The 15,000-nt window shown below is 41.5% G+C and overlaps 1 protein-coding gene across 3 annotated transcripts in view; it reads left to right on the top strand.

Annotated features, from left to right (window-relative positions):
* vwa5b1 (von Willebrand factor A domain containing 5B1) overlaps positions 1-15,000 on the top strand; it is a 91,873-nt gene that overhangs the window by 51,307 nt on the left and 25,566 nt on the right. For all 3 annotated transcript variants that reach the window (XR_009810274.1, XM_061924138.1, XM_061924147.1), the window contains exons 11-15: positions 867-981; positions 1,053-1,238; positions 12,016-12,178; positions 12,240-12,421; positions 12,481-12,661. Coding sequence is in view for 2 of the 3 variants with exons in the window: in XM_061924138.1 (XP_061780122.1) it covers positions 867-981; positions 1,053-1,238; positions 12,016-12,178; positions 12,240-12,421; positions 12,481-12,661 (827 nt within the window). In the remaining variant the exon portion in view is untranslated. The remainder of the gene's footprint in view (positions 1-866; positions 982-1,052; positions 1,239-12,015; positions 12,179-12,239; positions 12,422-12,480; positions 12,662-15,000) is intronic.

Genomic DNA, 15,000 nt, shown 5'->3' with positions numbered 1-15,000 from the left:
ACAAGAATGTGTTTATTATTTTCTAATGATTTATATGACATCTGATGTATTATTTAATGGTGCTATTTCAATGTTTAAATGCTGGCTGCAAAAATAATGTTATCAGTTTGTTAGTATAACAATTTTTTATTTTGTTGTTTTGTAAATGCTAATTTGTGTTGTTTTACCAATGATTTATATTTAATTTGTTGATTTAAAAAAAAATAAAAAAAATTCAGTGTTCATTTCCGACTGGCAAGCATGTTAGTATTTTTTATTTTTTATCATTTCAATGTGTAATTGCTAAATGACAAACCCATTAATATGTTTTATTATTTCATTTTTAAATTGGTATTTCAATGTTTAAAAGCTGGCTGTTATAAATTGTGATGTCATATTTTGTTTTTATTTTGTAAATGCTAACATCCAATTATCTTTCCATTGTATTGTATTATTAATTTCTTGATACACCTTTAAATTATTTCAGTGTTTAATTCTGACTGGCACGCATGTTAGTATGCTTTATTTTTATTATTTCAATGTGTAAATGCTTAATGACAAACATATTCATATGTTTTCATTATTAATTTTTTTATTATTATTTCAATGTGTAAATGCTATATAACAAACATATGAATATTTTTCTATTATTAAAGTTTTCTATTATTATTTCAATGTGTAAATGCTGAATGACAAACATGAATTTGTTTTCATTATTACATTTTCATATTATTATGTCAATGTGCAAATGCTTGATGAAAAACGTATTAATACATTTTCATTATTAATGTTTTGAATGACAAACATTTTAATACATTTTCATTATTAATGTTTGTTATTATTATTTCATTGTGTAAATGCTGAATGACAAGCATATTAATGTGCAGATGCTTCACATTCGGCATCGGGCAGAGCGCGTGCAGGAGGATGGTGCAGCAACTGGCCGCCGTGTCCAAAGGGACAGCTGAGTTCCTGGCGCAGGGCGAGAGGCTCCAACCGCGGGTACGTCCTCCTGCTGCTGGTGGCCCTCACCCAGACCAGCGTCCAATCTAAGGACGTCTCTGTCTTTGCAGATGATCAAGTCCCTGAAGAAGACCATGCGCCCGGTCCTCAGTGACATCTCCATCGAGTGGCTCTTCCCCGAGACCAAGGAGGTCCTGCTTTCCCCAGTGGGCAACACCTTCCTGTATCCTGGCGACAGTCTGATCGGGTACGCCGTGGTTTGCGACGCCACCCGCTACCACACCAACCCCAGATCTGTAAGTGGGATGTTTTGGAGTGAAATTTAATTTGCAGGAGAGGAGTGAGTTTAGGGTTGAATTGTCCATCCTCGTTCTATTCTCTGTCACTCGTCGTCGCCATGACTGTCTCTTCTTCGTTCTTCTGCTTCGTCTCCTTCTTGTTGTGTACTCTCCAAAAGCCGTAGAAGTTATGACGTGACTGAGCCGGCACGCTGTTTATATGGAGAAAAAGCGGACGTGACGACAGGCTGTCCTCACTCAAACTATGGACCTGGAGGGGGCGTGCCTGTTGTCCGGCTGCAAATCGGGAGAAATTTAGGAGAATGGTTGTCCCGGGAGATTTCCGGGAGAGACACTGAAATTCGGGAGTCTCCCGGAAAATTTGGGAGGGTTGGCAAGTATGTCCCATACAGCTGCCTGTCTCACCCAACCTTTTTCACAACCCATGAATGACCTGCTCAGTGGCCTAGTGGTTAGAGTGTCCGCCCTGAGATCGGTAGGGCGTGAGTTCAAACCGAGTCATACCAAAGACTATAAAATGGGACCCATTACCTCCCTGTTTGGCACTCAGCATCAAGGGTTGGAATTGGGGGTTAAATCACCAAAATCTATTCCCGGGCGCGGCCACCGCTGTGTCACTGCTATTGGTGTAATGTCCTTATTCACGGTTCGTTGGTAGGCCTCCCAAGTCCATTAAGTCACTTATAGCAATCTACTATTTCACCATACTTAATGCTTCTTCACATTATACATGCTTTCAGTGTAGTTCAGCAAAGGCCAGCACCTGTCACTCGAACCTGGTGACACTCTTATTTAACTCATCACTAGTCTCTGACATAGTCTAATGCAGTGGTTCTTAACCTTGTTGGAGGTACCGAACCCCACCAGTTTCATATGCGCATTCACCGAACCCTTCTTTAGTGAAAAATAAAATGTTGTTTTTTTTCAAATTCAAGACAAAGTTATATATTTTTGGTAACACTTTAGTATGGGGAACATATTCTAAGTAACAAAGACTTAATTTAGAGTTGTTTGGTTAGGGCAGGGGTCGGCAACCCGCGGCTCCGGAGCCGCATGCGGCTCTTTGATCACTCTGATGCGGCTCAGCAGCTTACTTGCTGAACCCCCCAATTTTCCCGTGAGACTTCCGGATTTTAGTGCCTCTCGCAGAAAACTCCCGGGATTAATATTCACCGATTTTCACCCTTACGGCTATAATAAGGGCGTGCCATGATGGTACAACATTTGGCGCCCTCTACAATCTGTATTAACAGCGTGCCAGCCCTACACTTGTTATACAATATACATCTTCTGCTTGCACACGTACGTGACAGCAAGCATACTTGGTCAACAGCCATACAGGTTACACTGACGGTGGTCATATAAAACAACTTTAACACTCTTACTAATAATGCGCCACACTTTGACCCAAAACCAAACAAGAATGACAAACACATTTCGGGAGAACATCTGCACCTTAACACAACATAAACACAACAGAACAAACACCCAGAATCCCATGCAGCCCTGACTCTTCCGGGCTACATTATACACCCCTGCTACCACCAAATCCCGCCCCCACCCCAACCCTGCTCCCCCCCCCTCTCTCTGTGCATCGGTTGAGGTGGGCGGGGTTTGGTAGCGGGGGGTGTATAATGTATCCCGGAAGAGTTAGGGCTGCATGGGATTCTGGGTATTTGTCCTGTTTAGTTTATGTTGTGTTACGGTGCAGATGTTCTCCCGAAATGTGTTTGTCATTCTTGTTTGGTGTGGGTTCACAGTGTGGCACATTATTAGTAAGAGTGTTAAAGTTTTTTTTTTTTATACCGCCACCGTCAGTGTGACCTGTGTGGTTGTTGACCAAGTATGCCTTGCTGTCATCTACGTGAGCGAACGGAAGCCCCATATAAAGGGTGGTTGATCAGGCACTCTGGCTATAGTGGGTGCTATATGCTGTACCATCACGGCGCGCATGACGCTGAGCCATTCATTTAAAACCCGCGTGCGGCACCAGCTTTCAAATTCCACATAAAGGTGTGGGCAGCGTGTCTGAGACCCCTGGTTTATACAAAGCAAATAAAAAACTTTGTATACAGTGTTATTTCATTTAAAATTTAAAAAATTTTTTGCGGCTCCCATTGTTTTCTATAATTTGTGAAACTGGTCAAAATGGCTCTTTGACTGGTAAAGGTTGCCGACCCCTGGGTTAGGGTTAGGGTTAGGGTTAGGATTAGAGGGTTAGGGCCAGGGTTAGAGGGCTAGGGTTATAATAAGGCCATGCTGAATAAGGCATTAATAAGTACTTAATAATGACTAGTTAAGAGCCAATATGTTACTAATTAGCATGTTAATAAGCAACTAATTAATGGTTAATATGTTCCCCATACTAAAGTGTTACCATGTTTTTTTACTGGTGCACAAAATGAACCGTGCATGAACATCACCTTGTTCAAACAACAAAACCAACACAGTGCATAAACTCGCAACAAATTACATGCCTGCAAATCAGTCTGCCTTCTGCTGTTGCCGTATCTGTAATACGCCGATAGGGAGAAGTTTTTATTTACATGATGAGTCGGGTGTGTCTTGACCTCCGACGAACCCCTGAGGCCGACTCACCGAACCCCTAGGTTTCGATCGAACCCAAGTTAAGAACCACTGGTCTAATGTAAGGCTTTGTGTGAAATACTCAATCATTACAGAACAGATTTACAAAAACATGAACTATGTCACTCTAGATTCAAACTTTTTTTTATTTTTGGTTACTATACCACAAACACATCACGTTTAGACTAATTCATTACTAGGTTGTCCTAATTTAGCTTATGAAAGGATCTGTCTTGGTCGGCGTGTTCTTGTAGACCGTTTTATTCTCTCGGTGTCTTCACTGTCCTCTGAGGATGTGCAATCTGTTGAAGACAGGACTCCATCTTCATCCAGAAGCTCTGGTGCTGAGATGTCAGGGTCCATGTCTTGGTCTTCGCTCCCTTGCATGTCCTTGGTCCCGTCATCTCGTGTTCGATGTCCTTGCTGAATGGCATCGTCTCCATCTTGTCGCCGACTCCTGTCATCGAGTTCCTCTACTTCAGGTTCCACTGTGGAGTGGTTCTCTCCCACAGGCTTGAAGACTAGTGCGTGTGGATTTAGGGGAGTGTCCTGAGACTGCCTTGGGGTCCACAAGTTATACTCATCCTCACTTGAGCTCTCTGCATCTCTAGGGATTTCACGCACTTTGGTACTTGTGTTGGGTCTGCTTTTCTTCCCTGGCTTACCAAGATGTTTGTTGGTTGGGCCATCGATGAGGTACGGACAGGGTAGCAGAAGAATACGGCGAAGAACCCTTTCGTTCGGTTCCAAAAGTGCATATTCTGTCTTGAGTATGTTCTTATTCAGTTTTCCAAAGGCTATCATCAGCATTTCGTGCTTTGCTATGATGACATCTTGTCTCCCGACTCGAGCCACTTGACTTTCTGAACTGCCTGTTTTCTTTTTCAGGACTGAATACACAGCTTTGGCCTTTCTGTGTCCAATGTCCAATGCTGATTGAAGACTGTGTATGAATTTGCTAGCTACTTTGTGGGTAGAGCTGTTCATTGGTGCTAACTCTTCAATAACATTAAAGCCTACTATTGGTTTGGCTGGCTACTTACTAGCAAAGGGATTGTTAAAGGGGAACATTATCACCAGACCTATGTAAGCGTCAATATATACCTTGATGTTGCAGAAAAAAGACCATATATTTTTTTAACCGATTTCCGAACTCTAAATGGGTGAATTTTAGCGAATTAAACGCCTTTCTATTATTCGCTCTCGGAGCGATGACGTCACAACGTGACGTCACATCAGGAAGCAATCCGCCATTTTCTCAAACACATTACAAACACCGAGTCAAATCAGCTCTGTTATTTTCCGTTTTTTCGACTGTTTTCCGTACCTTGGAGACATCATGCCTCGTCGGTGTGTTGTCGGAGGGTGTAACAACACGAACAGGGTCGGATTCAAGTTGCACCAGTGGCCCAAAGATGCGAAAGTGGCAAGAAATTGGACGTTTGTTCCGCACACTTTACCGACGAAAGCTATGCTACGACAGAGATGGCAAGAATGTGTGGATATCCTGCGACACTCAAAGCAGATGCATTTCCAACTGGACTGGACAGATCAGCTTTCAGGAAAAGAGAGCGGATGAGGGTATGTCTACAGAATATATTAATTGATGAAAACGGGGCTGTCTGCACTCTCAAAGTGCATGTTGTTGCCAAATGTATTTCATATGCTGTAAACCTAGTTCATAGTTGTTAGTTTCCTTTAATGCCAAACAAACACATACCAATCGTTGGTTAGAAGGCGATCGCCGAATTCGTCCTCGCTTTCTCCCGTGTCGCTGGCTGTCGTGTCGTTTTCGTCGGTTTCGCTTGCATACGGTTCAAACCGATATGGCTCAATAGCTTCAGTTTCTTCTTCAATTTCGTTTTCGCTACCTGCCTCCACACTACAACCATTCGTTTCAATACATGCGTAATCTGTTGAATCGCTTAAGCCGCTGAAATCCGAGTCTGAATCCGAGCTAATGTCGCTTTCCCTTGCTGTTCTATCTTCCATGTTTGTTTGTGTTGGCATCACTATGTGACGTCACAGGAAAATGGACGGGTGTATATAATGATGGTTAAAATCAGGCACTTTGAAGCTTTTTTTAGGGATATTGCGTGATGGGCAAAATTTTGAAAAAAACTTCGAAAAATAAAATAAGCCACTGGGAACTGATTTTTAATGGTTTTAACCCTTCTGAAATTGTGATAATGTTCCCCTTTAATTCGCTTCCTGGATTGTCAGGCAGGCTAAATTTGACCCCTATCCAACGTTCATATGGGATCTTTGTGCTATTTGCGGCAGAGAGGTCAAGGCTACATTCATCTAATAGTTCATGCACTGGTCGAATTTCGGCATCACGAAAATGCGTTCTTTTCCATTCCATTTCAACTATTGATACTTGCGACCCTGTGTCCCATAGCACTGTTGTGGGTACACCGCCAAGTTCGCAATGAATGAGGCTTCTTCGTCCCACTAGTTTTACCGTTCTCTCCCTGTAATTGATGCGTGGTTTAGCTTAAAGGGGAACATTATCACAATTTCAGAATTGTTAAAACCATTAAAAATCAGTTCCCAGTAGCTTATTATATATATTATATTATTATTTTACCCATCACGCAATATCCCTAAAAAAAGCTTCAAAGTGCCTGATTTTAACCACCCGTCCATATTCCTGTGACATCACATAGTGAAGCCAACACAAACAAACATGGCGGAAAGAACAGCAAGCTATAGCGACATTAGCTTGGATTCAGACTCGGATTTCAGCGGCTTAAGCGATTCAACAGATCACGAATGTATTGAAACGGATGGTTGTAGTGTGGAGGCAGGTAGCAAAAACGAAATTGAAGAAGAAACTGAAGCTATTGAGCCATATCGGTTTGAACCGTATGCAAGCGAAACCGACGAAAACGACACGACAGCCAGCGACACGGGAGAAAGCGAGGACGAATTCGGCGATCGCCTTCCAACCAACGATTGGTATGTGTTTGTTTGGCATCAAAGGAAACTAACAACTATGAACTAGGTTTACAGCATATGAAATACATTTGGCAACAACATGCACTTTGAGAGTGCAGACAGCCCAATTTTCATCAATTAATATATTCTGGAGACATACCCTCATGTCAGCAGGCCAGGGAAGCTAGGGTCGATATTCTTCTCTTGATCATCTTCGGGACGGTGTGAGCCAAGACATCCAGGGGGGTTTAGCTCGCTCGTCTGCGGGAACAAACTGCCGCCATTGCTTGCCGTGCTACCGAGGTCCTTTGTCTCTGAATTGCTCACACACTCCGGCAGATTCAATGGGGGTCTGGCGGTAGATTTCTTTGACTTTATCGTTGGAAATACATCTGCTTTGAGTGTCCCAGGATATCCACACATTCTTGCCATCTCTGTCGTAGCATAGCTTTCGTCGGTAAAGTGTGCGGAACAAACGTCCAATTTCTTGCCACTTTCGCATCTTTGGGCCACTGGTGCATCTTGAATCCGTCCCTGTTCGTGTTGTTACACCCTCCGACAACACACCGACGAGGCATGATGTCTCCAAGGTACGGAAAACAGTCGAAAAAAACGGAAAATAACAGAGCTGATTTGACTCGGTGTTTGAGAAAATGGCGGATTGCTTCCCGATGTGACGCCACGTTGTGACGTCATCGCTCCGAGAGCGAATATTAGAAAGGCGTTTAATTCGCCAAGATTCACCCATTTGGAGTTCGGAAATCGGTTAAAAAAAAAAAAGGTCTTTTTTCTGCAACATCAAGGTATATATTGACGCTTACATAGGTCTGGTGATAATGTTCCCCTTTAACATCACAGACTTCAATTTTACTTGAATTGGCATTAGATATTTTTCCTTTTCGATGTTCACTGCTTCCACACTTGTGCATTTACCTTCTAACTTTCATTTGAATTGTTTCCGTTTCGCACTGTTTGAGTCATCTTGCTTTGGTTTAGTCCCAATGGTCTCTTCTTTTGATTTCATTAGACTAAGAGAGGCAACATTTGTCTTTCTTTGGAGCATGCGCCTGCACATCATCACCTTCTTTATCTTCCTGAACCATTGCCATTTTAATGCCTTTAAGCCTAGTCACAGATGAGACTTTGTTTCGCCTTTCTAACTCCACACTGTAGGCCGCACTCATCTTGTCAAGCAGTACTTCATCTGACACAGATGGGTCCTGTAGGTAAGGTTTTATTGTGTCTGTACAAGTTCTGGGTTATATTTTAGGCCGATCTTTGCTCTCTCAGATGTAGGAAAGACTTTCTGTCATGGCACGGATGAGAAACTGAATAGGGGCTTCTTTAGGCTCTTGGACCATTCGTGTCAGCATATGAAATAGCTCTGTGGCGTCTTTCTCAGCAAACTGCTTAAAACGTGTCTTAATGAGATTAGTGTTAATTCTGGTCTGCTTTCCAGGTAACTCCTTATAAACCCCGTTTCCATATGAGTTGGGAAATTGTGTTAGATGTAAATATAAACGGAATACAATGATTTGCAAATCATTTTCATCCCATATTCAGTTGAATATGCTACAAAGACAACATATTTGATGTTCAAACTGATAAACATTTTTTTTGTGTGCAAATAATCATTAACTTTAGAATTTGATGCCAGCAACACGTGACAAAGAAGTTGGGAAAAGTGGCAATAAATACTGATAAAGTTGAGGAATGCTCATCAAACACTTATTTGGAACATCCCACAGGTGAACAGGCAAATTGGGAACAGGTGGGTGCCATGATTGGATATAAAAGTAGATTCTATGAAATGCTCAGTCATTCACAAACAAGGATGGGGCGAGGGTCACCACTTTTTTAACAAATGCGTGAGCAAATTGTTGAACAGTTTAAGAAAAACATTTCTCAACCAGCTATTGCAAGGAATTTAGGGATTTCACAATCTACGGTCCGTAATATCATCAAAGGGTTCAGAGAATCTGGAGAAATCACTGCACGTAAGCAGCTAAGCCCGTGACCTTCGAACCCTCAGGCTGTACTGCATCAACAAGCGACATCAGTGTGTAAAGGATATCACCACATGGGCTCAGGAACATTTCAGAAACCCACTGTCAGTAACTAAAGTTAGTCGCTACATCTGTAAGTGCAAGTTAAAACGTTCCTATGCAAGGCGAAAGCCGTTTATCAACAACACCCAGAAACGCCGTCGGCTTCCCTGGGCTTGAGCTCATCTAAGATGGACTGATACAAAGTGGAAAAGTGTTCTGTGGTCTGACGAGTCCACATTTCAAATTGTTTTTGGAAACTGTGGACGTCGTGTCCTCCGGACCAACGAGGAAAAGAACCATCCGGATTGTTATAGGCGCAAAGTTGAAAAGCCAGCATCTGTGATGGTATGGGGGTGTATTAGTGCCTAAGACATGGGTAACTTACACATATGTGAAGGCGCCATTAATGCTGAAAGGTACATACAGGTTTTGGAGCAACATATGTTGCCATCCAAGCAACGTTACCATGGACGCCCCTGCTTATTTCAGCATTACAATGCCAAGCCACATGTTACATCAACGTGGCTTCATAGTAAAAGAGTGCGGGTACTAGACTGGCCTGCCTGTAGTCCAGACCTGTCTCCCATTGAAAATGTGTACCGCATTATGAAGCCTAAAATACCACAAGGGAGACCCCCGGACTGTTGAACAACTTAAGCTGTACATCAAGCAAGAATGGGAAAGAATTCCACCTGAGAAGCTTAAAAAATGTGTCTCCTCAGTTCCCAAACGTTTACTGAGTGTTGTTAAAAGGAAAGGCCATGTAACACAGTGGTGAACATGCCTTTTCCCAACTACTTTGGCACGTGTTGCAGCCATGAAATTCTAAGTTAATTATTATTTGCAAAAAAAAATAAAGTTTATGAGTTTGAACATCAAATATCTTGTCTTTGTAGTGCATTCAATTGAATATGGGTTGAAAAGGATTTGCAAATCATTGTATTCCGTTTATATTTACATCTAACACTGTACGTTTGTAGAAAGAAAAACTTTTAGTTGTTTTTATTCTTGTATATGTCAATATATTACAAAAGCCAAAACCAGTGAAGTCGGCACGTTGTGTAAATGGTAAATAAAAACAGAATACAATGATTAGCAAATCCTTTTCAACTTATATTCAATTGAATAGACTGCAAAGACAAGATATTTAATGATCACACTGAGAAACTTAATTTGTTTTTTGCAAATAATCATTAACTTAGAATTTAATGGCAGCAACACATTGCAAGAAAGTTGTCAAAGGGGCATTTTTACCACTGTGTTACATGGCCTTTCCTTTTAACAACACTCAGTAAATGTTTTGGGAACTGAGGAGACACATTTTTTAAGCTTCTCAGGTGGAATTCTTTCCCATTCTTGCTTGACGTACAGCTTAAGTTGTTCAACAGTCCAGGGTCTCCGTTGTGGTATTTTACACTTCATAATGCACCACACAGACTACAGGCAGGCCAGTCTAGTACCTGCACTCTTTTACTATGAAGCCACGCTGTTGTAGGACGTGGCTTGGCATTGTCTCGCTGAAATAAGCAGGGGCGTCCATGATAACGTTGCTTGGATGGCAACATATGTTGCTCCAAATTCTGTATGTACCTTTCAGCTTTAATGGTGCCTTCACAGATGCGTAAGTTACCCATGCCTTGGACACTAATACACCCCCATACCATCACAGATGCTGGCCTTTCAACTTTGTGCCTAGAACAGTTCGGGTGTTTTTTTCCCTCTTTGGTCCAGAGGACACGACGTCCACAGTTTCCAAAAACAATTTGAAATTTGGACTTGTCAGACCACAGAATACTTTTCCACTTTGCAATAGTCCATCTTAGATGAGCTCGGGCCCAGCGAAGCCGGTGGTGTTTCTGGGTGTTGTTGATAAATGGCTTTGCATAGTAGAGTTCTAACTTGCACTTACAGATGTAGCGACCAACTGTAGTGACTGACAGTGGTTTTTTGAAGTGTTCCTGAGCCCATGTGGTGATATCCTTCACACACTGATGTCACTTTTTCCAACTTTTTTTTATTTTTTTATTGGCATTTTCAAATAGACAGAAAAAAGTGCAAGTCGAAACAGTACAATTTTAAAGTCAATAAATTATTCACACCCTTTCCCTTAAAACCCAAACCACCCACCCACCCTCTCACCCCACTCAGGTCCCACCAACAAGGGACAAATGGCACAATTATATAACAAGTAAGACGACAAAGACAGACACATTCTCACACACACACACACACACACACACACACACACACACACACACACACACACACACACACACACACACATATACGAGGCCAGAGACAGACAGACGGCCTGAAAAGGAGAGAGAGGGAGAAATATATATATATATATATATATATATATATATATATATATATATATATATATATATATATATATATATATATATATATATATATATATATATATATAGATATATATATATATATATATATAATACTAATAATAAAATAAAAATAACAATTTAATAATAATAATAATATATAATAAAATAAAACTGATGTCGCTTTTTGATGCTGTATCGCCTGAGGGATCCAAGGTCCGTAATATCATCGTTTACGTGCAATGATTTCTCCAGATTCTCTGAACCTTTTGATGATATTATAGATGGTGAAATACCAAAATTTCTTGCAATAGCTCGTTGACAAATGTTGTTCTTAAACTGTTGGACAATTTTCTCAGGCATTTGTTGACAAAGTGGTGATCCTTGCCTCATCCTTGTTTGTGAACGCATTTCATGGAAGCTGCTTTTATACCCAATCATGGCACCCACCTGTTCCCAAATAGCCTGTTCACCTGTGGGATGTTCCAAATAAGTGTTTGATGAGCATTCCTCAACTTTCTCAGTCTTTTTTGCCACTTGTGCAAGCTTTTTTGCAACATGTTGCAGGCATCAAATTCCAAATGAGCTAACATTTGCAAAAAACAACAAAGTTTTCCAGTTCCGACGTTAAGTATCTTGTCTTTGCAGTCTATTCAATTGAATATAATATTTGCAAATCATTGTATTCTGTGTCAACTTCACTGGTTTTGGAGTTTGTAGTTTGACCCTGGAACCAATTATTCATATTATTTCCTATGGGGAAACATTTTTCAAACAGTTAGTAGATTTCGATAATTTGGGGTTTCCTCTCCAAGTCCTGTTTTACGTTTTGAAAGACTTGTGATCCATCACGGACAGGACAAGAGACGGCGATACAGCATGATGCGCTCTGTGGGCTCGGGGAGCTCCGTCTTTTACCACTCCCAAGAGGAGGACCTGCTGAGGACCCCTGCCGACAAAGAAACACCCCGGGGCGTTCTGCACGACACCGTGGCGGACACAGACCCTGTCAACGACGAAGGTGAGCTCACTTCCTGTCTACGGTCTTGCCGGTTTTCTTCACCTTGGGGTTTCTGCCGCAGCGTCGGGCCTGGAGGCTCAGGCGAGGAGGCGAGCGTACAGCACCAACCAAATAGCCGAGCACCTCCCGGCTAAGAAGTACACCTCCAGTGATCCCAGCTCCGTCATGCCCAAGAACCCTCTGAGGAGAGCCCAAGTCCAGGAGCTGCTCGGCCACGAAACCCACTGGAGGAGAGACTTCCAGGTGTGCAAAGTTGGCGCGCATCAAACGTCTCCAAAATATCCGATTGTCTTATTTTTAAGCCTCAGCTGACCAGTCTGTGTGCCGCGTCTTCGGGAGAGCGTCCTCCTGGGGTCCAGGAACCTCCGCCGGGGGAGGCGGGCTCGGAGGCTCAGGATAGTGCCCGAGCTGGCAACGTCGCCGGAGAGGACGGATCCAGGTCATCCACAGAGAGTCCGTCCGTAGGCAGCGTGGGAGATGCAGGTAAGAACCGAAGCACGGTCGGGAGTCAAATGGCTTTGTGGAAGTGGAAACCATTCGGACCATAGGGTGCACCGGGTTAAAAGGCACACTGCCGATGAGCGGGTCTATCCAGGTCTTTTTTCATACAAAAGTCGCATTAAAGGAGTCATATTATTATGATTTTTTAGCACAGCTTATCGACTACGGTGTCGCCACGGACTACAAAGGTGGACATGCGCAAATTTTCAGGACTTATGCAGATCTCAAATAGACATCAACAGGTACCAGGTGGTAAGAAAAGTTGCTTTTGCATAATATTGTGAAACAAAAGGCCAGATAATATGTCTTACCTTATCATACTTGCCAACCTTGGGGGCGTGGTTAAGAGGGGAGGAGTCAAGTATTTCATATATATATATATATAAGAAATACTTGACTTTCAGTGAATTCTAGCTATATATATATATATATATATATATATATATATATATATATATATATATGTATATATATATATATATATATATATATATATATATATATGTGTATATATATATATATATATATACATATGTGTGTGTTTTTTTTATTTTATTTTTATTTTATTTTATTATATATATATATATGTGTGTGTTTTTTATTATTTTTTTATTTTATTTTATTATATATATATATATATATATATATATATATATATATATATATATATATATATATATATATATATATATATATATATATATATATATATATAAGAGAAATACTTGAATTTCAGTGTTCATTTATTTACACATATACACACACATAACACTCATCTACTCATTGTTGAGTCAAGGGTTGAATTGTCCGTCCTTGTTCTATTCTCTGTCACTATTTTTCTAACCATGCTGAACACCCTCTCTGATGATGCATTCTGCTTCGTCTCCTTGTTGTGCGCGCAGTTGTTCCCTGCACTCTCTAAAAGCCGTAGATGTTATTGTCACATATGCATGTACAGTAGATGGCAGTATTGTCCTTTTTAAGAGTGTCACAACATTGCTGTTTACGGCAGACAAACTACTTTACGGTAGACGAAAACGTGACTGCTGTTGTTGGGAGGACGTTAATGAAACTGCCTAACAATAAACCCATATAAGAAACCAAGAACTCGCCCTCCATCATTCTACAGTTATAACGTGATTGGGCAGGCACGCTGTTTATATTGTGGGAAAGCGGACGTGAAAACAGGCTGTCGACAAGTCACTCAGGTCCGCCTGAATTTCGGGAGATTTTCGGGAGAAAATTTGTCCCGGGAGGTTTTCGGGAAAGGCGCTGAATTTCGGGAGTCTCCCGGAAAATCCGGGAGGGTTGGCAAGTATGTACCTTATACACACACCATAATAATACTTGTATCTCTGAGATACAAGTATTATAGCTATACTTGTAACTATACTTGAGATACTTGTATCTCTGAGATACAAGTATTATAGCTATACTTGTAACTATACTTGAGATACTTGTATCTCTGAGATACAAGTATTATTATGGTGTGTGTATAAGGTACATACTTGCCAACCCTGCCCAATCACGTTATAACTGTAGGTGGCAGTGTTGTCCTGTTTAAGAGTGTCACAACATTGCTGTTTACGGCAGACGAACTGCTTTACGGTAGACGAAAACGTGACTGCTGTTGTTGTGTGTTGTTACCGCGCTGGGAGAACGTTAATGAAACTGCCTAACAATAAACCCACATAAGAAACCAAGAACTCGCCCTCCATCATTCTACAGTTATAACGTGATTGGGCAGGCACGCTGTTTATATTGTGGGAAAGCGGACGTGAAAACAGGCTGTCGACAAGTCACTCAGGTCCGCCTGAATTTCGGGAGATTTTCGAGAGAAAATTTGTCCCGGGAGGTTTTCGGGAAAGGCGCTGAATTTCGGGAGTCTCCCGGAAAATCCGGGAGGGTTGGCAAGTATGTACCTTATACACACACCATAATAATACTTGTATCTCTGACTACGGTAGCCGTAATCAAGCGGAGCGGCTTCAAAGTCATACTAAAACATTTTGAAACATTTTTGAGTGCCGTGTGTAATGTTCTTTATTTTCAATGGACATTTAAAGATTTGGTGTTGTTTACTGGCGTCATCGTGCAGTCTACACGTATCTCTTATGTGTGACTGCCATCTACTGGTCACACTTATCATCACACCATGTACCAAATAAAATTGCTTCGAGGTCGGTAAGCACAACCAGAATTACTCCGTACATTAGGCGCACTGTCCATTTTTTAGAAAATTAAAGGATTTTAAGTGCGCCTTCTAGTCCAAAAATTACGGTATGTTGACGTCCCTAAAACTGGCTCACTCGCTTCCACTT

This window comes from Nerophis lumbriciformis, linkage group LG01 (assembly GCF_033978685.3).
Source record: "Nerophis lumbriciformis linkage group LG01, RoL_Nlum_v2.1, whole genome shotgun sequence".
Lineage (NCBI taxonomy): Eukaryota > Metazoa > Chordata > Actinopteri > Syngnathiformes > Syngnathidae > Nerophis > Nerophis lumbriciformis.
The sequence above is the reverse complement of the archived record's forward strand: the minus strand, read 5'-3'. Positions and strand labels throughout refer to the sequence as shown.